At 40.0% G+C, this 27,730-nt stretch overlaps 1 protein-coding gene across 1 annotated transcript; it reads right to left on the reverse strand.

The window, feature by feature from the left end:
• LOC118420439 (pre-mRNA-splicing factor SYF1-like) lies at positions 1-27,730 on the reverse strand. The gene is made up of 18 exons (XM_035827235.1): positions 27,543-27,730; positions 27,258-27,412; positions 26,745-26,868; positions 26,204-26,401; positions 24,322-24,456; positions 23,458-23,622; positions 22,689-22,833; positions 21,174-21,334; positions 8,541-8,660; positions 7,602-7,702; positions 6,712-6,988; positions 5,588-5,750; positions 4,695-4,908; positions 3,933-4,032; positions 3,168-3,339; positions 2,425-2,545; positions 1,313-1,422; positions 1-262 (listed from the first exon to the last, which is right to left on the reverse strand). Exons 1-18 carry the CDS (start codon positions 27,588-27,590, stop codon positions 186-188), a joined length of 2,586 nt encoding a protein of 861 aa, XP_035683128.1. The 5' UTR covers positions 27,591-27,730; the 3' UTR covers positions 1-185.

Here is a 27,730-nt window from a genome sequence, read left to right on the forward strand (position 1 = left end):
TATTGGAATGTCACTTTATTGGATTTAAGGTTATTCTTGAATATCCATTGCTATGTTCTTCTTGTTGTAACAATTATCTGATATCTTTAGATCCATATGACAGCGAAATCTGTCCTGTTTCAATCAGTTCCTTGAGACTAAGCTATACTTAGCAGGACACTCCTGTTATGTTTTTATACATTGTATTAGTCATGCTCCCCATCTTCCTTGGCCAGCCCTCCGAACACCTCGGTAGGCACACTCCTCCGTTCCAACTGGACTTCTGGAAGATAGGAAAGGCATTCAGTCATTAGAAAGTATACATTACTTGTAGATTCTATGCATGGGCTGATAAAAGATTGTCAAATGCATTTTAGAAGTAATGTAGAAAATCTTTAAGAATTATCAAAACAATTTGAAAAAGGTGCTTTTAAGAATGGTCAAACCAGGTGCAAGATTGACAACATTTCCTTTATATACAGAAGTGTCTACAGACTCATCCTCTGATCAAAGGAAACTGGGTGCTAACTCAGGGCTCCAAATACTGGGTGCATGTGCACCCAAAATTGGAGCTGTGCACCCAATTATTTTCTGTGGGTGCACCCAAATATTTTCATGGGTTTATGTATGTAAGATATCAAAGTATACTACATACAATGTAGTATACATCATATTCTTGACATCTAAGATCTAAAATGTCTGTCATTGTACTTGTTTAAGAATTGATAGCATGTAGCTAAGTTTTGTTATTAGGTTTTTCTGACATTCTACTTAGATTTAAGTGGTGCACCAAATAATTTTTTGGTGCACCCAATTTTTTAAGTTGGGTGCACCAGTGGACCTAATCCCCAAAATGAATTTCGAGCCCTGTAACTAAAAGTCTGGCTCATTATACAGTTGGTTGATTCATTCTGTGTTAGGCCATGTTGATTTGATTATATGTATGACATCCTATGGGAATTCGAAAACAGATGCGAGCATGCAAATAAAAATGCTTGGCCCCAAAAAACTTGCATTCATTATAAAATCAAAGTGGTCTGAAAGGTTGAACAAAAGACAAACACAGAGTATTGAATACCAAACAAAAGATTCTTCATTTTTTGTTTTCAGCTTTCTTCGTTGACATTGGAATTGGCATTGACATAAGTGTATGTTTCCGGATACATTTTTCTCTAGATCTACAACATGTATTTGCTCCTGTGTACAACTCAAAGTATGGTGGTTTTTATTTTGGGAAACGGACTGAATCGATGCGCGCACGAATGTCATCCATATAGTTAAAGCAACATGGCCTTACAATCTACACAGTTTTGTTTCCAGTAGTCTTCCTTACCTTCCACCTCTGCCTCGCTGTCCGTCCCCTCCTCTTCAGAGTCCAGGGTGATCTCATCAGGGTTGTTAGCTTTTACTGCATCACTCAGGTCCTCCTGGGTACTGCCTCCCCTAGATAACATACATTCCCTCCATCAGACAATGGCACAGCACACTGTACAATTTGTTTCAACACCAGGCCTCGAAATACCACCAGGTCCTGCATATGCAGGTTTGTGCAGGTGAAATTGGAGCTGTGCAGGTATTTCTGGTGTCTACCTGCACCTGTCCTGCACTGGTCCATGTACTGGGTTGTTCAGGTAATTTTCAATGTTATCTGCACCAGTGCAGGTATGCAGAAAAAATATTTCGAGCCCTGAACAAAAGCATTGCAACTTGTATGCCTTTGTGACTTGTGAAACTACAAATGCATGCACCAAGTACTGTAATTATCTTCTTTCAAATGGTGTAAAGCTTTAAGTGTATACAGGTAGCTTTCAACATATTGCACTTGAATTTTGGAATACCGGCTTGCAGTTTAGGCTAACATCACATTTCCAAACCTGGGCCCAGCCAGGCTGCTTGTGGAAGCAAAAAATAGAAATGTATACTTAAAAATATACACAAATAATTGGCCTTCTTGGTGTGCACATCATCCCTCATTTATGCCAAAAATATGCATGAGGAAGGAAGCGTCTATACGTATAGGAAATGCATGGGTAGGGTCTGCATGTGTTTAGTGAGTGTCATACTGTTGTACAAACACACATTACATATTTCAACACAAGTGTAATTCTGCAAAAAAAGTGGGCTGAATGTGTATTCATTAATACATAACCTATTAGAAAATAGCACTCCCCTCTGGAGTTTAGGACCCTTTAAAGTGACCTGTATTACTGTAAATGCAGAAACTTTCGCAGTGGTTTGATGTTTTTTATTTATTTATGTCAGATGTTTGCGGTTTTAGCGGTGGCTGCTTCACCACAAGACATTTTTCCATGGCGGTAAAAGAATACAGTGCATGGTTCTACCGCGAACTTAAACCACCGCGAAAAGTCCCTTTTCCCGCTACCACAAAATTAAATCCTCGCGAACTTAAATGCATTTACAATGTGATGCATGTGATTCTCTGACCTGACAAACAGGAGCTGTGACTTAGGTTTGGGCATGTCCTTCTCGTGTTCCGTGGTCAGCTGTTGTGCACGCTGTTCCAGCAGCTTCATGTCGTCCATCTGCCCGGGCCCAAGGTCAGCCACTAAACAACAACAAACAAACAAACAACACACGTGATTATCAGGTACACAATTACATTTAAGGATCATGGTAAATGCTTATACATAGTACATGTACTTCAATGTGAATCATCCTCTTTGTTTAAGCTGAGGTAGTAATATAGTATGTCTTAGTATGTCTCTTTTTAAAGGTAGCCATTTTCAACTGTAATAAACACAGATTCCACATATTAAAAGGCTGTAACAGTACAAATATTTTGTCCATATCTGAAAGTCATAGTCTTCATCATTTAAATGATACAGCAGAGATTGAAATGTTTGCAACATACCTTCCTATGACATGTGCAAGCTCAACATTGTCTAATATCAACCATCACCCTACTGTGTTATACAAAGGTTAGCCAGTACAGAGGTTGTGGCTCACAATCAGAGTGTGGGGGGCAAGCATGCTACTAGTATTTAGCAGACGATTTTGAACACAAACGATAACGTCATTTCCAATTCTGAGTTTTGATTGGCTAAAGGTGGAAGAAAAATTCTGAGTTTTGATTCCCTTAAGGTGGAAGACGGCTACAAAAACAGAAAGTCTTCCTTGTGATAAGAGTTAAATATTAGTACAGACTAGTAAGAGGGTTAAACACAGACCTGTCCCTGTGGCACTCCCGGCAGCGGCCAGCATCTGGGCAGACATGAAGTTGACCTGGGTGTTGTACGTGGCCTGCACGCTGCGCTTGATACGCAGCATCTCACGAATCGTGTCCTCGTTCCCGTGACGGACCTCAAAGTCCTTCCACGTCTGCCAGAAGGACGCTGTTGTCTGGCGAGAAAGGGGGTCAACATCATTGATGAGAAGAGATATACCTGTTCGTTAGGGTAGAGACTGAGATCTGACAGAATCAGCAATTCCACTGGCAGACAGAGGTCGCAATTAGAATCTTTGTCGACAGAGGTCGCAATTTAGAATCTCTGTCAAAAGAGGTTGCAATCAGAATCTCTGTCTACAGAGGTCGCAATCAGATGACAGAGATCGCAATTAGAATCGATGTCGACAGAGGTCGTAATCAAAATCTCTGTCGACAAAGGTCACAATTAGAATCTCTGTTGACAGAGGTCGCAATAGAATCTCTGTCGACAGAGGTCGCAATCAGAATCTCTGTCGACAGAGGTTGCAATTAGAATCGATGTCGACAGAGGTCGTAATCAAAATCTCTGTCGACAAAGGTCACAATTAGAATCTCTGTTGACAGAGGTCGCAATAGAATCTCTGTCGACAGAGGTCGCAATCAGAATCTCTGTCGACAGAGGTTGCAATCAGAATCTCTGTGGACAGAGGTCACAATCAAAATCTCTGTAAAAACAAATTAAAAGTGATATTTTACATGAAACTAGACCACAGGACTGTCTGCTTACCCTTGGATCACACATCTGTGAACAGTGAGCGTACACTGCTCTGGCTCGGTCTATCTCTCCAAGCTTCTTCTCCAGATCTGCAAATCTTAGACACATCTCCCTGAAAAATGGAATATCACAATAGTCAGTGCCTACCAACATATACATATAGAATCACTGGGACATTCCGTTTCACTGGACAAAGTTAAAATCTTGGACATAGAACTAAAATCTTGGACATAGAACCAAACTTTTTTGCTATATAGGGATTGAAGAAGCCATCTACATCAGAGCTTTACAACCATCCCTGAATAAAGACAGTGGGCGCCATAGACTTCCTGTAACCTATGATCCACTGCTTACTAAGTCACATGTTCTATCTACATAACAATGACATAACGGCAGCAGTGGATTGTTCATACCTTGACAAAGAGTGGTGCTGTTCAGTCGAAAATTTGGGTGAGTTCGATTTTTGTGTTGGATATTACAGTTTAACTAGTTCAAGAATGACTTCTACCAACATAGATGAACTTTCATGCTAACATTCAGTGCTGATGTGAGTGGATCAAACCATTCCGGCTACATGGGGTAGGGAATTTTCCCCAGCAGCCTTCGTAACCCCTGCTTTTAGTCGAACTTTAGGCTCAATTTTTCTGACTTAGGGAGAAGTGATACTGCTACAGTGAGCATAGGAAAGTGCCTAGAAGTGGTCAATGGCCTCGCACTAAGCAAACTCCTTAAAAATAAAAATAGGATAGAATAGTGAATGAAACATCACAATACCTGGCATGTTCCTCTGGTAGCATCTCTATAGCCTTCTCATAGATCTGTCTGGTGTAGGTCACACCGAAGATCTCCGCAGCCCTCTTGATGTAGATGTTGAACATCTCGTACTGTTCGTCGGGCTGGACGGCCTTGGTGGAGCGGTCGTACACCGCCATGGCGTGTCGCTGTAGACCGTGTTCCTCCTCAAGTTTGGCGTACAGCAGGTAGAAATCTGTCGGGGTTTAAACCACCAAAGGGGTTAGCACATTCTTAACAGCAACTGATCATTCTCCTTCAATCTGGTTGCCATATACTAGTACTGTAAATGCATTTGAGTTTGCGGGGATTTACTTTCGCGGTAGTGGGAAAATGTAGTGTTCACGGTGGTTTCATGTTGCAGTAGTGCCATAGACTATAGTCAAAAACTACAATGTATGCTGGAAAAATGTTCATGGTGGTTTTAAGTTTGCAGTGAAGAGGCCACTGCAAAAACCATGAATATAAAACCATCACGAACATTTCTAAATTTACAGTAGAACCTACAAAAAAAAAAATGACATTTCATTTAAGTATTCAATTATATTATACTTTTTATAGCTTTCAAGTAGCTGCATGCCTTGTATGCTAGTTTTTGAATATCTTGACGAGACTGCAAGCTGTATGTGACATTGCTGGCACTGGTTCAAATGTATGCCAAGTGTTTTCTCAATCATTGTGCAATTTCAAGAGATCAGCCTATGTTCGCAGGTCTCTGAGCCCCATCCAATATGCTGGGCTAGATTTTCAGGTCAAAAATGTATGGGGCAATTTTTTTCAACAATCCCAGCGAACAACAAATACGACCAAGTTTCTTCAACCAAAAGACAGGGGCTCTACACGTAGGTCTAAAGAATCTTATAAAACCTACTCACTTTTGGCATATTTGGGAGGACAGTCTTCCAGACACTGTTCGAACAGATCCCTGGCTCGCTCCAGCTTCTTCCCACCGTACCGGTCAATAAACTTGGTGAGATACATGTTCCAGATGTCATACACGTTAGGCCACCTGAACAGGGCAATACCTCTCTCATAGGCCTGGAATAGAAAAAGTTCAGACAGAATGTCATGATGAGTGAGTAAAGGAGAAAATAATTTCATCAGATTGGTAGAATATAGGAAATGGGATAATTCTTTTTTTTACACAAGCAATAAGTACTTCCTTTGCTTACTTTTCTTTGAAGTTCTGAGGAAGGTGTCTGAGAGACATCGAAACCTAAGCAAAGTAAGCACAGGTTGTGTATAGAGAATTCTCCCATATCCAATACCTACACTGGTTCTGATGTCTGTACAAAGAACTTCATGAAAACATTTCAAACAATGACACCACTAGAAAAAAACTGCATCACTTTAATTTGTTTGTTTCCTAGCCAATTTATTCTTCATCTAGTTTGATATAAATATGTATATTATCAATAACCTAATCTGTTGTGTGCTCTTTTTGTATTTAGCACTTGTGAGAAAGATTATAATAGTAATAGTAACACACACCACTACCAGTGGACTATCCTCCTGCTGTAGTGCTTGCATAACTGTGTAGCCCAAGGAAAGAAAGCTATAGAAACAAAGATGGACACCTCCCCATAGTACTGTAAATGCAGAAATGTTCGTGATTTTACCGGTGGCCACTTAACTGCAAACTTAGTTACCCCCACCCCCTCAACATTTTTCCATTATAGCTTTTTACTACAGTGAATGGTACTACCGCAAACTAAAACCACCACGAACACTCCATGTTCCCGCTACCTCAAAAGTAAATACTCTTGAACTTAAATGCATTTACAGTAAGCCAAAGACTTGTAGAAATTGAGAGGGGCGAGTAAGAACAGAAAGAAACAAACATGCCAACACCCGGGATCGAACCTGGGGTGGCGGATTACAAATCGTGACCGCTATCGCTGTTGCCACAAAAGCTCTAGAGCCCTTGGGCAAGGACGATAGGCAGTACTTGAACACCACTGTTACAGTCTTAACAGGCCAATCAGAAGTAAGCATCCACCTTGAAACCTTCCTCAAAGTAGTCGTGTTCCTCCAGAAACATGCCGTAGTTGATGATGATCTGAGGATTGGCGATCCTGAGGTCGACGATGCGATCGTAGACAGCCTTGCAGGACTTGAACGTGCCGAAACTCTCCTCCAGGTCGGCGTACATGGACCACAGCTTGAGCGACTTGTACAGACGGTTCTGTACCGTTTCTGTCTCGTCAAAGTACGCGGCCTTCCTGCCTGGCATGGCGGTGGCTCTCTTCATCAACTCCAGGGCAGCATCAAAGTTTCTAATGAAAAAAAAAGCAGCTTATGATTATTTCATATTATAATCTACTGTATGCCAAAAAGCAGTTACTCAAGCAACTGGATATGATTTTGAAAACGGTCATATGTTTCAGATGGCATCCACCATCTTTCATCAGTGATACCCAACTAAGCAGCTGCAGTGTAACTGACAAAAGATAGTGGATGCCATCTGAAACGTCTGACCGTTTCCAAAATCATATCCAGTTGCTTGAGTAATTGTTTTTGGCGAATATTATTACCTGGATGTCTAACTTTCATCAACGCATAATCTACTCTATCATTGGCTTTTAGTCTGATTTAATCATTTCAACATCCTCTGCTATATAAAATTAATGTATCTGATTCAATAACTTTTACCCTTCTCCTTATTAAGTTATGCTGTCAATAATGTAAATTTGAAGCCATGATAAGCAAATAATCAGAAAATACAATCAATAATAATTCATGATGTTTCATTATCTTTTTTGAATCAAAAATTTTGTTTTGAATAAAACAAAATTTTTGGCTTATGACATTTTAAAAGCACTTTGTACTCTACAAACTCAAATGAATGTGCATGGAAAAGGCAACCCTATGCATCTACATTGTACTTACTCATGTCTGATTTCCATCTCAGCGTATTCACACCACACACTGGCCAAGTCATCCACATGTTTGAATGGCACCTTGGTGGACTTCTCAAATATTGTTCTGGCCTAATCGTGAGGAAAAAAAACGACTCATAAATGTTTGCAGTCATAACATATAACCACACTCACATATTGTTACCTCGGTATCAGGATTGTAGCCAGGCTGAAATAATTTTCTGTCCCCTCGATTTTGAATCCTTTCGAGCGCCCAAAGCACGAGATGTTGCACCTTTGTTCCTAGGGGGTCGGGGAGCATGCTCCCCCGGAAAATTTTGAAACCTACACATGTAGACCCTCTGAAATGCTGTTTCTTGCATTTTGAGGTGTAAATTTTGCTAGTAGACTAAGCTGTTCAACAGCATCTGTTTTGGTTAAAAATTCCACAAGGGAGATAGTTTTTTTATGTATCTTGAAGTTCACATATCAATTTTTGTCCTTCACAGAGGACAGAATGGACAAAATTATTTTCTGCCCCAGCTGCAAAATTCCATCAAAGGATGGAAGGACGGGCGCTACAGTACTTACAGTATGGATACAACCCTGCTTAGTATATATGTAACTGTCGTTTTTAAATGTAAGTTAGAAATTTCTTAGTCTGATTAAGTACAAGCATATTGATCATCCATCAATTTGTCCACTGTCTTACTTCATGCTCACAAGCAAAATAGAAGAACTTCTAACAAAAGACAAAAGAAATTTGAATTTTGAAACCAAAAATTTACACAAGCTACTAAGTACAATGCTCTTTCTTTCCATTAAATTTGAAAGAACTTGGACCGAATAGACAACTGTCAATGGCAGCTGAGTGAATTAATATCATCCATTTTTCAATGCTTCAACGTCTGTTTTTGACTATTATAACATCTGTTTCTGAAACTACAAAGTTAGCCATTATAGCACTTACATCATCAACCTGGCTGTTTTCCTCGTAGTACTTGGCGAAGGCGACCCACAGGGTGTACAGCTTTCCTGTGGCCTTCTGGGGGTCCACTGTCTGAACTGCCTCTGTGTAGGTTTGGATAACCTGAAACATGGAGACAATCACTCAACAGTAAATATATACACCTTTCTCATATCACGGGCGGCCATCATAGATCTAATAGAGTTCAATGAGGCAAACAAAAGACTGTCCATCATAATTAGCAGTTCAACCAATGATAGCATGGAAATTAGAAAATCCACCAATGAGAGAATGGCTGCATGTCTGTTAAATATTTGCATTCTTATGTTTTTATTTTGTATCTCTTAAGGGACTATGGGATCAGTCTATGCTACTCTAAATTAACAACTGTATATCTGTTGGTGCATAACACTAGTTATGATATTTATTATTTGATCTTATGGTTTTTGGGAAAACTAAATGGGATCTGATTTTAGAAATAAGTTTTGTCTGTTTAGCTCATTGACCTCCTCAATGATCAAGATTTAAAGCAAAAATTTATATCTTCTACATGTGTATTTGTTCCTAAATGATAGCCCCTGCCATGTGATCAACAGCTCTTCTTCTTCTTAGTGTTTAGGTGGCCACTATCATCTTGCTGATGTTTCTGCCACACTTAACAGAGGTGCTGGTACAAAAGGTTGGCTGTAGATTGATGTCCTGGGGGTCTACTGTAACTGTTAGTGTAGATTTGCCACCTTATCCCTGAAGGATTCCAGGTTAAGGTTATTCACCCGGCTGATCAATTTTCCCCAAAGCCCTGTAATATTTTTTCTATTGAGCCGCTTATACCTGTAATATATGTTTTTCACTTCAAGACCACCCTATTCTTACGTATCAATTAGTTATGAATATGGGAAAATGTTTATTCCAGTCAATTTTTTTGGGTGTCTCCGCTGGCGGAGACAGCCAAGTTAATCCCCTGTTTAAACAATGACATCATTCTGCACATGCGCACTACTGTCCACAACAAACAAAATGGCGGACATGTCTGGCCTATTTTTCGTCATGGCGCACAGGCATCAAAATAGCAACAGATACTTTTATTTCAAGGCTTGCTTGGTTTAGTTAGCCCGATGTTATTGGGTTCATGTATTTGTGTACATAAATAGCCCACATTGAACGGTGCTGTTGCCTATTTCAGTTGCTTTTTTTATGGAAACAGTCACCAAAATGCAAGTGCGTAAGCGGCAGCGTAAGGCCGTAAATTTTTGGTAGGAAGTTTAGAAACTCTTGCACCGTTAAGAAGATTGGCTAGATTTTTGCGCCGCTAAAAGATTGGCTATATTCCGCTGTCGAATTCCGCGCACGGTCCTGTGGTGGTGGCATTCCGCGCTCTGCCCGTTGGTCCGTTGCATACCCCGGTGAGCTCGCCGCTAGATCTTCGGCGCTTAGAGTGTTGCCCGCCCGCCCGGTGCACTGGCGCATATCGGAGAATGTTTACGGTCTTGTTTCAGTTACGGGCGGTCATAACTCGAAATGCCGGTTCAAAAGATGAATAGAAAAAAGTTGTTTACAGGCGTAAAAGCAGAACGGGCCCGGTAAACCTCCGAGCAGTTTAGTTGGCTGGCGGATAGAAAATTATGTCCTACACCGACAACGTGACCTACATTTCACCAATCTCCAAGCAGCGGCCTTTTTGCCGCGAACACTGGCAGCCTTGCGTCTCCGCACCTTCTTCGACATCCGTCTTGATACGAAGCCTAGATCTTTGGCAACATCAAGGTTGTTTAAAAAAAACTCTTGCTTCATTGCCTCCACGATACCAGGCACATTTTTTCAGCGCTTTCACCGCGGCCGCCGCGCAGGGCCCCGGGCCCGGGACACCCGCCATCTGTAAAGTCGGGTCTGGCGCATTACGTCATAGGTATCGGGAAAGATAAACAAGCCGGGGGAGGTGACGAAAATGGAGGAATAGCCAGATTTCTCGAGGTTTCTCGCGTTTTGCGAGATTGTACGAGAGTTCTAAAGCTGTTTAGGGGTCAAAAGGGGTCAAACTCGCCGAGAGGCAGCACGCCACCAAGTTTGGTGGAGTTTCGGCGCATTTTGCGCTCAAAATGGACTATTTATGGTTCACCGCTCAGTTTTATGGCCCTGTGGCCTCATTTAGCCCTAAAAGTAGGAAACGGGGAACATATCTGGCCACATATTCCCCTATATTCTTGAAGATAATCGTTCGATCTTCAAACTCGCGGTTGCGCAAAGGGCTATCTTGTTTGGTTCGTCAGGTACGGAGACTTTATTTATTACCTAATTAAAAATCAATAAATTGGCAATAACTACCGACTGTTAGTAGTTATTTTCTTGCGCAACATACAATTGCATAGCTTTGATGGTTATGTGTAAGAAAAATAACATTTTTATCCTGTAGGAAATAACAACGATTCCAAGATGGCGGCAGCTGCTTTTGTCTGAGCTCTCATCTTTATCATATATTGTAAAATTCTGTCCTAAAATCTTGTCATCGTCCATAAATCATACCAGAATCTGAAAGTTGAATGTCTTAAGGCTTATTCTGTATGAGAAAATTGGACGTTTGACGAATCTGGGCGGAGATATTGGACGGAAAAACCTGGTCTCCCAGACAACAAAGGACGCTGTATCCGGGCAACAACAAAGGACGCCACTTTCTCGCCAGCGGAAACACCGCAGCGGGCTCCCTTAGTTGGAGCCCCCGCCGGTAGGTTTCTCTCTCTGCAACATTTACACTGATTTTTTACATAGTCTGTGTTTGTTTGTGGTGATTTATCACCAGCTCGTCGCTGCCGAGAGTATCTCTTGTCATTTCAGTACCCCCCCCCCCCCCGGCAGAATGGCACCAAGAAAAGGCAACACTTCCGAAGACGATTCTGTATCTCTGTCAGTTGTCAAAGAACTACTAGAACTACAAGAGAGGAACTTCAAATCATTCCTGGACACGATTATGGAGTCAACACACAAGAGAATGGACAACATTATACGGGAAGTTCAAGAGATTAAGGACAGCCTTCACTTCTCACAAAAGGAAATCGACGACAACAAACTCAACCTATATCGACATGTACAAAAGGTAGAGGACATAGAAACAGAAATAACCCTACTCAAGAAAGACATCACCGCAAACGACACCAAAGTTGACTACCTTGAAAATCAATCGCGAAGAAATAATATATTGATTGACGGAGTCGCTGACACGAAGGACGAGACTTGGGACCAGTGTGAGCAGAAAGTAAGGGATCTACTCAAGGAAAAACTGAAGCTAGATCCAAAACAGATAGAAATAGAAAGAGCGCACAGGAACGGACGTTTTCAGGACGGAGGACGACCGCGCCCAATCGTAGCGAAACTGCTAAGATTCAAGGACAAGGACACAATCATCAAACGAGCAAAGTATCTGAAAGGAAGCACTATCTACATGAACGAGGATTTTTCCGAGAAGGTGAGACAGAAGAGGAAGGAACTGATCCCGGAAATGAAAGCTGCACGTGAACGTGGAAACATCGCGTACCTGAAATTTGACAAACTTATTGTCCACCCACCTGGAGAGGGAGGAGCAGATCGCAGGCGCACTAGAGCCGACTCCAGACACTGAAGACACGGAATTTCCTGAACTGTTTTGAGCTAAGTCAAATAACCCTTAACCACCCAACATGAACTCAAACCCCCCACAACCTAGCACCTTGATTTTTAATCCATGTGACCTGAATAATTTAGATAATGGGTCACAAATCTCCCCACTGGATCCTGATACTAACTTTCTGAATGACTTTTACACTTCTATAAATACAACTTCCCAATATCATACTGTTGAATCCTTTAATAAATCTTGTAGGACACCCTGTTGTAACACTCTATCCTTGTTCCACTTAAATGTACGAAGCCTACCATGCCATTTTGATGAACTGAATGAATATATCTCTTCCCTGCACCAACATTTTACAGTTATTGCATTAACAGAAACATGGCTAACAGAAAATATCGCGGAAAATTATAGTATACCTGGTTATAACAGCATACACCACTGCAGAAAGAATAGATCTGGAGGGGGTGTGTCACTATACATTAGAAACGACATGTATCATCAAGAACGAGGTGACCTTGAATTTGTTATCGATGACACAGGCACAAAGAGCATATCCATTGAGATCATTCCAAGTAACCCGAAGGAGAAAAAAACAATATTGAGCTGTGTGTATCGCCCACCAAATACCGACATTATAGAATTCAATGAGCGCATAAAGGAATCTATAAACAATATTAATAGGGAAAGAGCGACTTGTTATATTATTGGTGATTTCAATATTAATCTATTAAACAATACTAACCAACCCACTACTGATCATATAAATGAAATGTTCTCATCTGGCTTCTACCCACTTATATGCAGACCTACCAGAATTACACCTTACTCTGCCACCTTAATAGACAACATTTATACAAACTCAGGTAGCAACAATATCAAGGTTGGCATCCTCATCACTGACATATCAGATCACTTTCCAATATTCCTTTCATCCGAATTAAACGAGCCAGTCAGACAGGCAGACAAAATATCTTATCGCCAAGTTAACACAACTAACATTCAGAAATTTACACAATCCCTATCAGAAATAGTATGGAGCGACGTATTAAACGAAACAGACACAGAGAAAGCATATAATCAGTTTCTCGAAACATACGGATCGTTATACGAAAAATGTTTCCCAAAGAAAACTACAAAAATCTCCCAGCACTCTCGCAAAAAACCCTGGCTTAGCAGTGGATTGTTAAAGTCAATACGCAAAAAAAATAAGCTCTACACTAAATATGTCAAGAACCCCACGCCCTTAAACCACAGTATCTATAAAAAATACCGGAATAAGTTAAATCATCTCCTAAAAACTACAAAGAAGGATTACTACCACAAAAAGTTCAATGAAGCTACCAGTAACATAAAACAAACATGGTCCCTGATAAATGAAGTTATAAATCGTAACAAAAGCAACTCAGCTGGTCCAAACAAAATACAAATTGGTACCAAAACTACCGAAAATAAAGATAAAATATGTAATGAATTCAATGATTTTTTCATTAATATTGGACCTACACTTGAAAGTAAAATCCCAAAAGGAACACAAGATCCTCTTAGTTACATCACTTTACAAGTAAACCTATCAACTTTTGTGCCACCAACTGATGCTGAAATTACAGATATTGTCAAAAACTTAAAAGACTCAGCTGCTGGTCATGACGAAATTAGCCCTAAAGTACTAAAGTTGTCACTACCCTATGTTATTGCCCCTCTAACACATATTCTTTCTCTATCCTTGCAAAATGGAATTGTTCCCCACCCACTAAAAGTCGCAAAAGTGACGCCTATTTTTAAAAGCAGTGACCCTCTAAATGTTAACAACTATCGACCAATATCTGTCCTTCCCTGCATATCTAAAGTCTTGGAAAAGCTAGTATATAGTCGTCTTTTGAAACATTTAAATCAAAATAACATCCTATATAAACATCAATATGGTTTCCGAAAGGGCTATTCTACCTCTCTGGCACTCATACACTTAATGGAAAAAATTTCTACCGCCATAGATAATTCAGAATACACAATAGGAATCTTTCTCGATCTATCAAAAGCATTTGATACGGTTAATCATTCCATTCTACTCAATAAACTAAAACGATACGGTATATGTGACTCCGCAATAAAATGGTTCTCGTCTTATCTATCCAATAGACAACAATACGTAGCTCTTAACGATAATAAATCACAACCCAAAATAATAGAATGTGGTGTCCCACAGGGTTCGATATTAGGACCTCTACTTTTTCTGATTTATATAAATGATCTCGAAAAAGCATCCTCAATTATATTCTTTATCCTATTTGCAGATGATTCAAATCTTTTTCTTTCAAACTCGAATTTTGATACGCTAGTAAAACTTGCTAACGAAGAAATGAAAAAGGTTATGTCGTGGTTTGAGGCAAATAAATTATCAGTAAATGTTAAGAAGACATATTATCTAATTTTCTGTAATAGAAATAAAACCTATAACAAAAGTGCCAAAATCTTTTTAAAAAGTGTGCCCCTGTCTCAAGAGAGTCAAGCCCAATTCTTAGGTATAATCATTGATGATCGACTGACCTGGAAATCGCATATAACTATGTTAGGTAAAAAGATTTCAAAAACTATCGGTATCATTGGAAAACTTAAACATATTCTTACTCAAAAAACCATTATTACCATATATAATAGTTTAATATACCCGTATCTAACCTACGGGAATATAGTCTGGGGATGCGCCTACAAAACCACACTACAGCCCCTGATATTGCTCCAAAAAAGATTTGTTCGTTCAGCCACGGGCGCCAGTTTTCATGCACATTCTGCACCTTTGTTTACAAAACTTAAGATTTTGAATATTTTTGATATCAACAGACTTCATCTGATGCTATTTACGTTTAAATTCCTAAACTGTTCTCTTCCAGAAACATTTAATGGTCTTCTAAATCTTAATTCTCATTTTCATAATTACCAAACTCGACAAAGTGCTCATTTCCATATTCCCCTAGTTAGAACGTCAGTAGCCCAAATGAGTGTAAAATACAAATGTATAATTAATTGGAATAATCTCCCCCTCCATCTAAAATGTTTAACATCAATAATTAGTTTTAAACGCAATCTAAAAAATCACCTACTTTCCTTTCCCACTGACATTTGACATCTTATCTTAATTTCTCCATTTGATAGCTTAAGTTGTTATTTAGTTGATATATTTCCCTGTTTTTAATAATTTAATTGTTGTTTTAATCATTAGGTATTTAGCTGCTACATTTCCTTGTTTTAGTCATTTGATAATAGCTTTATTTGTGTCACTTTAGTTACGATATATCCTTGTTTTTTTCTTAATTCGTTAACTTTAGCTTCTCTATTATATTATATAGCTTCATTTGTGTTACGATAGTTTCAATATTTAAATTGTTGCCAATAATTTTTTCCTTAACTTCTCCATTTGATAGCTTAAGTTGTTATTTACAGTACCGACTACGTTTATGGTCCGGTCCCACGCGATTTACACGCGATTTAATCTCGATTAAAAGTCGTGCAAATCGCGATTAAAAGTCGTGCAAGTCGCGATTTGATCGCGATTGAATCGCGTGCGCTAATGAGCTGTAGCTATCTAATTAAAAATCTCGTGTCGTCTGTAAACGCGTTTACTCCCGGCACCCCGCCGACTCAAAACAAAAGGCTTTGTTCCGACTGCCCCGCCCCTTGGTCGGGCATTTCACCCACGAAATATTTTGTTCGTTAATGAGCAGTGTTTACTTTTGTAAATTTGCATGATACTTGTAAGTCGTCAATTTCACGTATTTGTTGATAATTGGTGAATAATACAGGGGCTGGACAGCGCCTCGGGTGTCGGCAATATTGTCCGAGGACCGCTGACGCTTTTTAGCTAAGATCGTAAAAGAAGTTCACAGTCAGCAAATTAATATATCGACATTCTCTCCTGGTACCGATTGCTCAGACTGAGTTAAATTTCTATACTATATCTTGATTAGTAACTTTTCATTTTGCTGGTGTTGTGTTGTTGCTTTTTTATTTATCACGAAATGTGCATTTCTCGATAAATTTGAACAGGCGTGTACACGTTACTGCTCGTCATCCAACACCGTCCAAAGGGTACGGATTTGCAAAACATCGGAGGAAAATTGCCAACAGCGATCATGTTCACAACGCTGGGTATGGAAATTGTGATAAGAAAACAGTCTCCCGATACACATTTTCTGATATAAAATAAATGTCAATGATGAATCCAGAAAGCAACCCGAACTACGCAAAAGAAAATAGTCTTCACGGCTAAGCTTTTTCGTAAGCCTCAAAGGGAAGACGATGATGTCAACCGTCGAAACAAGCGGGTTGTCGGCGAATATAGTCTCCTACTTACAGTTTTTGGCGGGTTATCTTCGTATAATTTTAGTGGAAGGCCAGCAAAAAGAGATACAAGTTCGATTCGCCACATTTCCCCGTAAAATACGGCGTTACATTCCACCGAAAATTATGTGTATAAGCTGTACTGTACGTGACAGCAGAGAGTTGGGAAGAACTAGACGCGCGTGGGAAATGCAACTGGACGTGCGGTTACCATGGCGACAGCTCCGGCGGTAGCCCTCTGAAGTAGCGCCTGCCTGATTATGCGGCAAATCCAATCAACTTCCCTCCAATCACAGCCAGAAGCGGCGCTGACAAAGTGGTAACAACAAGAAGAAGCGTAGAACTAACGCGTTGTTGTGTTTTTTTAATCATTTATCACGAAATGTGCATTCTTTGATAAAATTTAACACGTTACTGCTCGGCCAGCGTCGTCCGCAAGGCATAGATAATTTTGCAAAACATCGGAGGGACTTTTCCGGCATCGATCATTCTCACATCGCTGAGTAAGAATTCTGTGAACAGTCTGTCGATAATCATTTCCAACTTGAAGAAGGTGGTATTTTTTTTACGGCATACTACAAAAGTCGTAACGGCAACCGAGCGGGTTGCCGGCAAAAATTGTCTCCTATTTACATTTTTAGGCGGGCTACTTTCGTCTAATTTTCGTGGAAGGTATATGATAAAATAATACAAGTTCGAATCTTTTGGACCCACAAAGGACTGACAGCATAAACACGATCGATCTAATATAAACGGAATTGCTGGGTTGAAGACTATACACTGACATGAATGGACTACTAGTATTTATACGCATAAATTGACCGTTTTGCATGTATTTAAATATGAATAAAGGATATTGTGTTTGGTCATAACTTAATATTTCTAGGAACGTTGATACTCCTTGGTTCGGCATCGGCAGCTAATTTTCTAGGCTAGGAAAGTAGGATTCAGGTTTCCATCCGCCTGCTGATCGTCATGGTTACAAACTCGACAAACAAGACTTACCTGTTCCTGACGGAGCTCTTGGGTCGGAACACAGCCATCGTACGATCCTGGTCGTCGAGCAGTCGACCGACGCAACCATACTCCAGGGCATACATTCTACTTTGTGTTTTTTAAATCTTTTTGTTAATCGTGTTTTGTCTGCGTATCTGTTCAAACAAACATGTACCTGTTCTAACAATGTTGTGTTGGTGTAACTAACATAACTTCTACTATGTAGTTAGATATCGGTAGCTAATTTTCTAGGCTAGGAAAGTAGGATTCGGATTTCTATCCGCCGGTTTCCTGGACATACAGCTGATCGTCATGGTTGCAACTCGACCAACAAGACCTACCTGTTCTGTTCCTGACCGCCTCGGACGTTCCTGGTCGCCGGGCAGTGGACCCACGCAACCATATTCAAGGGGCATACGTCTTGGTTCGACACAGACAATTGTTATTTTGCCGAAAATTTCTTCATCACTTATTGGTTTTCTTGTTGAGTATGTGATCAAGTTTTTCTAACCTGTCATTGATTCAGTTAAAAGTTGCGTTAGCGTTACTAACATTACTTCTACTTCTAGTATTTTACGTTTCTAAAATGAACATGTTTTTAGTCAGTTTATCTACAACTGTTATGCGCTGTTCAAAGAGGTTCACTCTTTTACTAAAAGGGCCTATACGTTTACGGTTGTTTTTCAGCAACATATAGATATATAAATTTAGCTGGTCGGGATACTACGAAGAGGGATTTGACCAATGAAATAGGTAAACACGATATATCATTGCCTTTGGAACATGAAAGGTAAGTTTACTACCGATGTTATCGATCATCATTCGGCAGCTTCTACACCAGTCGGATCGTCATCATCTGTTCCGAATGTTGGAAAAACGGTAGGTTGTCCGTGAATATGAATATGTCCGTTTACAAACTTTAATTAATAAAGAAATTTTATACACTTAAACATTTAAAAACATTCTTAATTCATTGGTCGTGGCTCCTTTAATATGAACCAGTTGGGAATTGAATTATAGAATTTGGAATACAGAATTTATAGATCATCCACCCCTGCGACATTGCCACAAAGTTCAAATATGACGTACGCTACCGCTGCGTGTGCAGTCTACGAAGTATTTTAATTAGTCTAGATCTGCTCTAGAAATTGTCAATAATACAAATAAAACAAAGTTAGATAAATCAAGTAGGTTGATAAAACCCCCCTTGGATGAACCAAGAAAAAATAACCACATATTAAACACGGGGCTAGATCGGAGTAGAAAATAAACGCAGAATATTGCAACAGTCAACGTGGCCTTCTTCTGTGGGAACATACTTTCAAAGAAGCCGCTCCTTACCGTGCACGTGTCAATCAAATTGAGCAGCACGTGAGACCAGACCAGACCAAAATCTGGAGGTTTACAATGTAATTTTTCTACAAGTTTACCAGCACCGTAACAGTTACGTCAATCGTGTACTTACACACACTAAACAATCAAAACAGCTGTTGATTTTATCGCAACGATATAAGTTTCATATTTGCGCTCAAATAACCCAATCTTCCACAACCTGTCCCACGTTCTGGACCCCACACAAACCGTGTACACCTCTCAATGTAATATGATATGCTAGTAGCGAACTTTAGGAAGGTTGGAATATTTATAAACAGGTCACGTTCCACCGGAGGCGGGGCGGCGCTTGAAGTTCGGATGTAGATACTTACATGTAGTATCTGCCGGTCGAAGCCTGTTTACTTGGTAGTGAGACCGCCAGGATTTTCTACGACTACACGAATGTCACACTGGACATTCCTTGTTGTTCATTCTGAAACTGAAAGACTAGTGTACTTACCTATCAGTTCGGAACATGATTAACTTGTCTTCACTTTCATCGATAGATAAGAAATGCAAACACAGACTATTGTAGCTATTTACAGTGGCAAGTATCGTGTAGTGTGGGCGAATTTGATATCGCTACACCAGCGTACAAATAATGCAACAACAGAAATAGGACACAAATAATTCAACATAGAGTCGGTAGGTTTTCTTCGGGTGGTCCTGACACTGGCCGCGGTAGCGGGCCGTCCTCGTCACGCATGGTCAGACAGAAGCAGAATTTACTCCATGTTTTCTGATTTAGAAAGACACATCTTGCCATTCTTGGGAAAAAAAAACAATTTATTTGATGTTTTCTTGTCATGTACGTATAAGATTCAAACTTGCACTACACAGTCGGTTCCTCAAAATTGTAGCAAATCTTCCGAGAAAGAACGTGGTAGGTTAGGTAGCGGTGCGGGTGCGAGGTCGCACCATACATTTTGTATCTTCGGAAGGATTTGTTCCGGTACGTGACCCTGGCGCTAGCCACGGCAGCGCCGAAAGATCGGGGTCCAGTAAAAGCATACTTTGCCATATATTCTGCTTAAGAAAAAGACACCTTTGTGGAAATTTATTTCTTATTCTTTAATTTTCACGTATCAAATTTAAACATGTGCGGAACAGTCGGTTTCTCAAAATTGTAGCAAATCTTCGGAAGGATTTGTTCCGGTACGTGACCCTGCCGCTAGCCACGGCAGCGCCGAAAGATCGGGGTTCAGTAAAAGCATACTTTGCCATATTCTGCTTAAGAAAAACACACTTTTGTGGAAATTTATTTGTTTTTCTTTAATTTTCACGTATCAGATTTAAACATGTGCGGAACAGCCGGTTCCTCAAAATTGTAGCAAATCTTCTAGAAATATCGTGGTTGGGAGCGGCGCGGGTGCGTTCTAGACTGCGAGGTTATGCGTTAGTTCAGAAACAAATTGGGAAATTGGGCGTGATACGTTCTCCGCCCTCCGCGCGGGGGTCTGCATATGAAAAGAAGCCGATTTCTGCCAAACCCCGAACTTTGGACGGCACGGGCGTGTCTAGAAAATGTTTATGAAAAGAAGAGGCGTGTCTGAAATCTATTCATTGATCGTCTAAACGCGGTTAGACGTGATTTCATGCATATCAGATGCGGGTACACGCATATCTAATCGCGTTTTACCCGAGAATTGCACGAGTTTTAATCGCGATTTACACGAGATGTAATCGCGACTTGCACGACTTTTGCACGCGATTAAACCGCGTTCAGACCGGACCATAAACGTAGTCGGTACTGTAGTTGATATATTTCCCTGCTTTTAATAATTTAATTGTTATTTAGCTTCTCTATTTGATGGCTTTTTTGTGTTAATTTAGTTGATACATTTCCTTGTTTTATTATCAATTGTTTATCACCACAATTATTTCATTAGAATTGCATACGTTATAGGAGGAGGGCTCGCATAAGCCGTTAGGCTTCCTCCCTTCTCCCGCACAGTATTTGTTTTATCCAATGTACATATCTCTGTAATTGTGTTCTCGTGCGAATAAATAAACTCAAAAAAACTCAACGACTGTATTTTCTACTTAATGACAACAATATAAGGAGCAATAAAGGAGCAATAAAACATTATGACGTCATTCATATGGTCTAAAAAATTGCAATTGGCAAGAATATTTCATAGACAATCAATATTCAGTACAATCATATTCCCAAAAATGTAGGTTTTAAACTGAGGAAAACAATGGAAGGTCAAAATGCCAATTTATCCAACCTAGATACCTTAACAGTAATGTAACTGTAAGTAATCATTTGACTTGCCCAACAACAATTTTAACCTTTCTCAACTATCTAATCTGCTACCTAATTTTACCTCTCTGGCTTTCTCCTTTTCGGAGAAGAGTTTGGCTCGTTTGTGCCACTCGTTGACGTTGTGTGGGTTCTGTCTCAGCAGTACACTGTTCAGCAGCAGGGGGCGCCGCTCGGAGATCAGGTCCTCAAACCGAGCCATCCGCAGGTCAAGGTCATCTTGGTCTGAACATTCGGCCAAGAAAAGGTCAAAATCAGTATTTTTTTTATTAGGCCACAGCAAGTAAATTTAATTGATGACATCAGCGCGCGCATTAATTTTCGCCTGATTTCAGAAAAAAAACAAGAAATTTTTTCTTCTGCAGGGATGGTCAACATGACGATAAAGTACCAAAATGAGCAAATATGTTGTATTGTAGCCTAATAATTGTGCTTGTAGAAGTGACACTTGCGAGGTACCCAGGACTGTAGTTGTAGAACTGAAACTTATTGGATAGTTGTAAAAGTGACACCAATATGGAAGCTATGAGTGTGGTTACCATATTGTCACTTTTACCACTCCAGTACATGTCTTGAATACAGGAATGAGTGCCTTGTTGGCTCTGATATCATGTTTTGTCCCTTTAATTCTTGTTACAACATCATATTTTTTTCACCCATCTTGTTTTTTTTCGCCCTATCGTACTATTTTTGCAGTCTGCAGAGGATGTCATCCATAAAATTTACTTGCTGTGGCCTTATAGAAATATTGCAAACACTTTACTTCCAACACTGAATTAAACTTTAGGGACTTACCCCTCTAAATTTTTAGTGTAAAGTTTAGTAAAGTGTTAGCATCAAAGTTCATTTTTGTTGGTAGAATACATTATAGAAAAATTGCTAACACTTTACTAAACTTTACACTAAAAATCTAGAGGGGAAAAAAATGCTTAGCAATTTTTCTATAATGTATTCTACCAACAAAGATGAACTTTCATGCTAAGTACTTTTTGTCATTTCTCTACATACCAGTGTTCTAGCCAGTCCAAAGTTTTTGTCCGTCCACAGTAGACTGGATTTGAATGGAAATCCTGTTGAAGGTACGACGATCCTATAGGTGATCCAGGGGTATGAACTTTTGAAATCTAGAGCCTCTAACATGCCATTTCCTTTATTTTGATGGGCAAGGTAGATGCAGCTTGGTCCAATTCATATCTTACCATGTCAATTTTTGTCCATCACTGGGGACGGAATGGGCAAAATTTTTGCTGGCTAGAACCCTGCTACGTAGTCTTGATGGTACAGGTATTGTTAATAGTTTACTACTTGAATATGAATATCCTTGTTAAAGGAAGAAACCTTGTCTCTGTACTTGAATTTAAGAACAACATAGAAAACTTGTAGATTTTAAAAGGAGTCTTTTTTTCACTGCTCAATGTGCATGTACTTTCTTGTCTTTTCTCATTACATCTTAAATAATAGTTCTCCAAAATTTCTCCACCATACAATTATCAATCAAATCAATAACCTTTATTTATCAATATCAACCTTTAAATAATGAGACCTTAGCAGTGGAAAGGTTAAAGGAGAGGCGACCTACCTTCCTCTGACAGTTTCCCGTCCTCGTCCATCTCCAGTTTGTTGTTGACAATGGTGGACTCAAACTCACTGTAGGCATCGAACACCTGGGCAAAGTCTCTCACAGTCACCACAGTCTGGATGGCTTCTTCATACACATCTCTGGCCTGGAATACAATGGAACACGCAGGGTGTTATCAAACTGTATGTTGTGCATTCAGGATATATAGGACAAGGTCTTGTAGGTACCATCATTGACTTAAAATTAAGATTCAAATCCATAGCAGGGCCCAATGTTGTGCCTTTGGGAAAGGCATTTTACACCTATTTGAATCAAGTAAGGCTTGGGATAAAAATGTTGAGTTTCCTGTTTCAGTCCTTTCTTGTGATTTTTTTAGGCCATTCAAAACTCTAGTGAGACATATTACAATACAGTTGAACAAAGCGAACTGAAAGGAATGAAAACAAGTGTCTGTCAATGTCAAACTACTTACGTTTAGTGCACAATAGATACAGTTATCCTTTATTAGATAGGACAAGCATTGTTTTTGGCAAGGAAGCAAGCCGAATAAAAATTCTAACTGGAAGCTATGTGACTCAAATACACAAGTCTAGGGTTGGCAGGTTTTTCTATGGTAGGCAGACACAAGAAACATAACATATATTTTTTCCTAGGCCATGATGACTATATACTTGATCCATGCCATAGAAAAAGTTGTCTATTGTAGTGTAACTGGTCGGAGGTAATGATCTGGACACAGTAAATCACCTTATGTGTTTTTACTGTTTACCTTCTCAAAGTGGCCACTGCGGATGTAGTAATCTGCCAGAGAGTTCCAGAGCATGCCCAGCTGGTCCGTAAAGCGATGGAGCCCGCCGCGAATAATGGCGTCCACGTTCAGGGAGCGGATTTTGTCCGGATTCTTGGAGATGAGATCGCACAGATCGTGCCACAGCTGAGGAGGGGGGGAGATAAGTAATGTAGCCGACTTGTTTTGCTGAAAACCTTTTGTAGATTAGCAAAGCCTACCTCATGAGAGTAAATTGTCCCAAGAAAGAGTATCACAACCACAATGAAACAGTTTAAAGTGTTAAGAAATGTTAAAACCGTGTTATACGTTGAATATGCTTTATTTTCAGACTCTCATGTCGCATTAGCCTGGGTACCATCCGGGTAGTAGTTTGCTCCTATGTTTGCTTCTGCTACATGTCTGGAGACCTGCACATTCAAAGTCATCAAACCGTTTGGTGGTAACATCAGTTAATAAGCGAGTTACATTGTAAGGAATGGGTTCTAGAGCGCTTGTTCGATGACAACAGTACAGGCCCTCCCACAAGCAGACGGAGGGTGTTTCGGGTGTTGGAATGTCTGTTCGAACGAGCGCTAATGAACCCATTCCTTAATTCGCTCATTTGTAGGGACCAATCAGTGCCCTCATCCAAAATTTGGACGATTCCAGATGTTAACGTGGTCAAGGTTCCCAAACAGAAAAGAAGAGAAGCGACTGTATATATGTTTGACAAAAATCAGAGCGATAAACAACTGAATATAGTTTATAATTAACATCAGAGCAAGCTACTTTCTGAATGGTCCCCAGGCTAATGTCACATAGCATATTATTGCAGATTTCATTGATGTAGTTAAAAATATGTACCTGGTGGTTTGACTTGCCCCTCTTGGACACAAAGTCTTCCTTGTTGACCAGGTCAGCCAGACGCGTGGCTGCTTCGTCCAGTCTGTCTATGGAGATCAGGTAGTCGATGTAGTCCTCTGTGTTTTCTGGGGCCAGCTGTTAACAAGGCATGAGAGAAAAAGTGTACCTTTAGCAGCGTGCAAAATACCCACTTGCACACTTGCACATTGCAACCACTTTTTGCTTGGTGCAATTTACTTATTAACTCAGGTTGCTCAGGGTGCTACTAAGATTTTGAGCCTCAGAACTCGATTTTGTTATCAATTTACTTGGAAGAAATAAATGGACCTAGGCAGCTGTTTCATATCAGCCAAACATGTATGTATTGTACCTTTTTTTCAGAAATTAGTGAATTGTAGGTGGTGCAACTTGAAATTCAGTTGTGCAACCTAGTTTTTGCCCCAGGTTGCAAACTGCGTAACCTGGCTCAGAAAAGTATTTTGTACACTGCTTTAGACTACATGGTGAAACTAAAGACTACAGTTGACAAGTCATACTTTCATGCTGTTTAAAATTCTGATATACACATGTACTTCAATACAAACGTACATGGGTCAAGAATTAATTGTAGTTGTAACAATAGAAATATTCTTTTCAGCCATATTATAGGAAAGTTACCTCACTTTTAATCTTTGTCTAGTGTTGAAAAATTCATTTTTCTCATGCATTTAATATTACTACATTATACAAACACATCTCAAGCTACATTTTTAACATTACTAAGAAATGAGAAGAAGCCGGACAAATGTATTAGAATAGTTTTAGAACCCATGTTTTCTGTATCTGTATCTGTATCTATATAGCCGGTATAACCGCCGTTCGGCGTAACGCACCAGCGTTTTAGATTAGTCTTAGAAACCATGTGTACTGTATTATTACCTTTTGTATCTATACGCCTGTACTTAGCCCGATAGGGCATGAATGTGCAATAAAGGCTATTACATTAACAATATTGTTTGTCGTCTGATGTCATTTTCTATTCATACATCATGTACCAATTATGTACATGATTGGTATTCTGTTTGTAGATTCTTTTGTCGACTTTTCCCATATCCTTTCATTTTCTGCTTTATACTTACCTGCATATTCTGGGAAATTTGATTTAAAACTAATAAAATAATCAAATAAAACATTTTCATAACTATCTGGCTTTAAACCTCAGACTTCAAGGTTAACAGCTTGCCAGACAGGAAAAAGGAAAGTGATCTCGATCCAGTCTTAGCTCACTGAGGTCTTTTATTGGTCATAACAGAGAGGACAGACACTCTGTACAGTTTTTACAGGTTTGATTCATTGTCCCAGGGAAAGTCCCCTAGCTCTTTTCGACTAGCACAATGAACAATGGACCGCGGCTTAACGTCCTGTCCTAAGGACTACAACCCTTTCCTGTAGCGTGCATGTCGGGTGAGTGACACAGCCAGCTCAAACTCACAGCTTCTAGTTCCAGTGACATGGCTACTAACCACTGGCACGGATCGAAATACTTGCAAGTTGCAAGTTGGCAGAAATTTTACGTTCAATTTGAAAAATTTACATGCAAAATACAACTTGGCGGCGATCGCGACGTGGATCGCTAGCTTGAATCGGCGAATTTTGATTACATCTAGTGAAGCTACCGGAGAAAGTTACCGGCAAAAACAAGGAAGGAAAAAGACAGACGTTCATATGTTGTTCTGTCTAAGAGTAGGGTGCCTAATTCCTGAGAGTATTTTTTTACGGCCAGGTATTGTCAACATCTAAGATTGCAAGTTCAGAATATTTTTACGTGCAAATCTCGAAAATCATGTGCAAATTGCAAGTTAAGCATGTCTATTTCGAACCCTGACTGGACTACCAAGCTCACCTTGAGGTAGCGCCTGTAGACTCTAACCGCCGTCTCGTGTAGCGGGTAAGTTTTAATGAAGTTGAGGTACATGGGCCAGATGCGATGGTGCTGGGTGATGGGGAGCGCTCGCAGCGCGCGGTCAAACGTGCGGCGCGTACGGGTGATCTTCTTCTGGTCCATCAGGAACACACAGTAGTCCAGCCAGATACGCGGCATCTGTTAAAATATGACACAAAAACTATGATATAATATCTGATAACATGGCTGATAAAATATCTGCCTTCTTGTATTACTAGAATACATGACATACATGTGTACAAGTGACCACCTAAAATCCAAAAGGACCACCCGCTCTATACAGGGTTTTCATTGATGTTGTACTAATCATAATTTGAATTCTCCGACGGCCATGTTGGCGGGTAATTGAATCAAACAATAGCAGGTTAACAGACGTACGCTGTAATCCAACATGGCGCAGATGACGTCAAATGAAAAGCCTATATTATATATGACCACTTTTTGGTAGTTGTACTATTCCCTTATAGAATATATTGCTCACCTTATGCATGAAGACAAGGGCTCTCTCAAAGGCATTGTTGACATCTTCATACGCTGGGTCTGTGATACACCTGCCTCGCACCTGCTTCCTTCTCCTCTTCAGGTAGTTGTACCACAGCTTGTAGCTGAAACAGGTGCGCATATTGATAATTACTCAACTGTTCTTCGTTCGGTTTAGGAAGCCACCTTCGTCTTGTCAAACTATTGATGGATTCATGACAAAGAAGCTTAAGACTGAAATTCCTTTTGAGATCATTATACTTGAAGTTCAATTTAAGTTCACATACATTCTGATCTCTGTTATAGGGCTTATTCGCCGTGAAAAAAAATTTTGAAAAGAAAAAAAACATGACAATAAAACCACTGTCAACATTTGAGGATTTACTGTACTATCTATTGTATTTGAGGACTCCAGGAAGATTAGATTGATGTATTCAACTAATGGAGATTCCTAATAAATAAATAAACAAACAAACAAACAATCTATTCACAAACTTGACTATGTCTCACACACCTGCCAGGCAGTTCCCTCAAGGCCCGTTCATACACCAGGTTGATAGCCTTGCCAGGTGCATTGGTGGTAGTTTTGTGCTCCACGTAACGCAGCCAGCACTTCACGGCGAAGGGATTGCGCAAGATATCTTCTTCGTATGCAAGGTCTGTCTCTTCCTAGATATCACACAAATCACGTATTTAATGTTGACAAACAAATAATTCAAAACCAAAAGCATGAGCGCCCCCCTCCCCCTTCCAAAACCAACTTCTTTACTTCAAATTTGCTTGGTACTAGCACTCTCACCAGGAGCAGGTCCTTATTCTCTTCCACCGGCATGTTGACAAGTATCATGTGGACCCTTCTGCAGACAAAATAGTGATTCTGAACGCTTGCTGGAAGCAAAAAACAACGTAAAACTGGCAAATTTTACGAAATCAGTGCGTCTATGTTAACCTCTCGCGAGACCTGACCAGTTCGCGCGAGAGTTCGTA

The sequence above is a fragment of the Branchiostoma floridae genome, chromosome 8 (genome assembly GCF_000003815.2).
Source record: "Branchiostoma floridae strain S238N-H82 chromosome 8, Bfl_VNyyK, whole genome shotgun sequence".
Classification (NCBI taxonomy): domain Eukaryota; kingdom Metazoa; phylum Chordata; class Leptocardii; order Amphioxiformes; family Branchiostomatidae; genus Branchiostoma; species Branchiostoma floridae.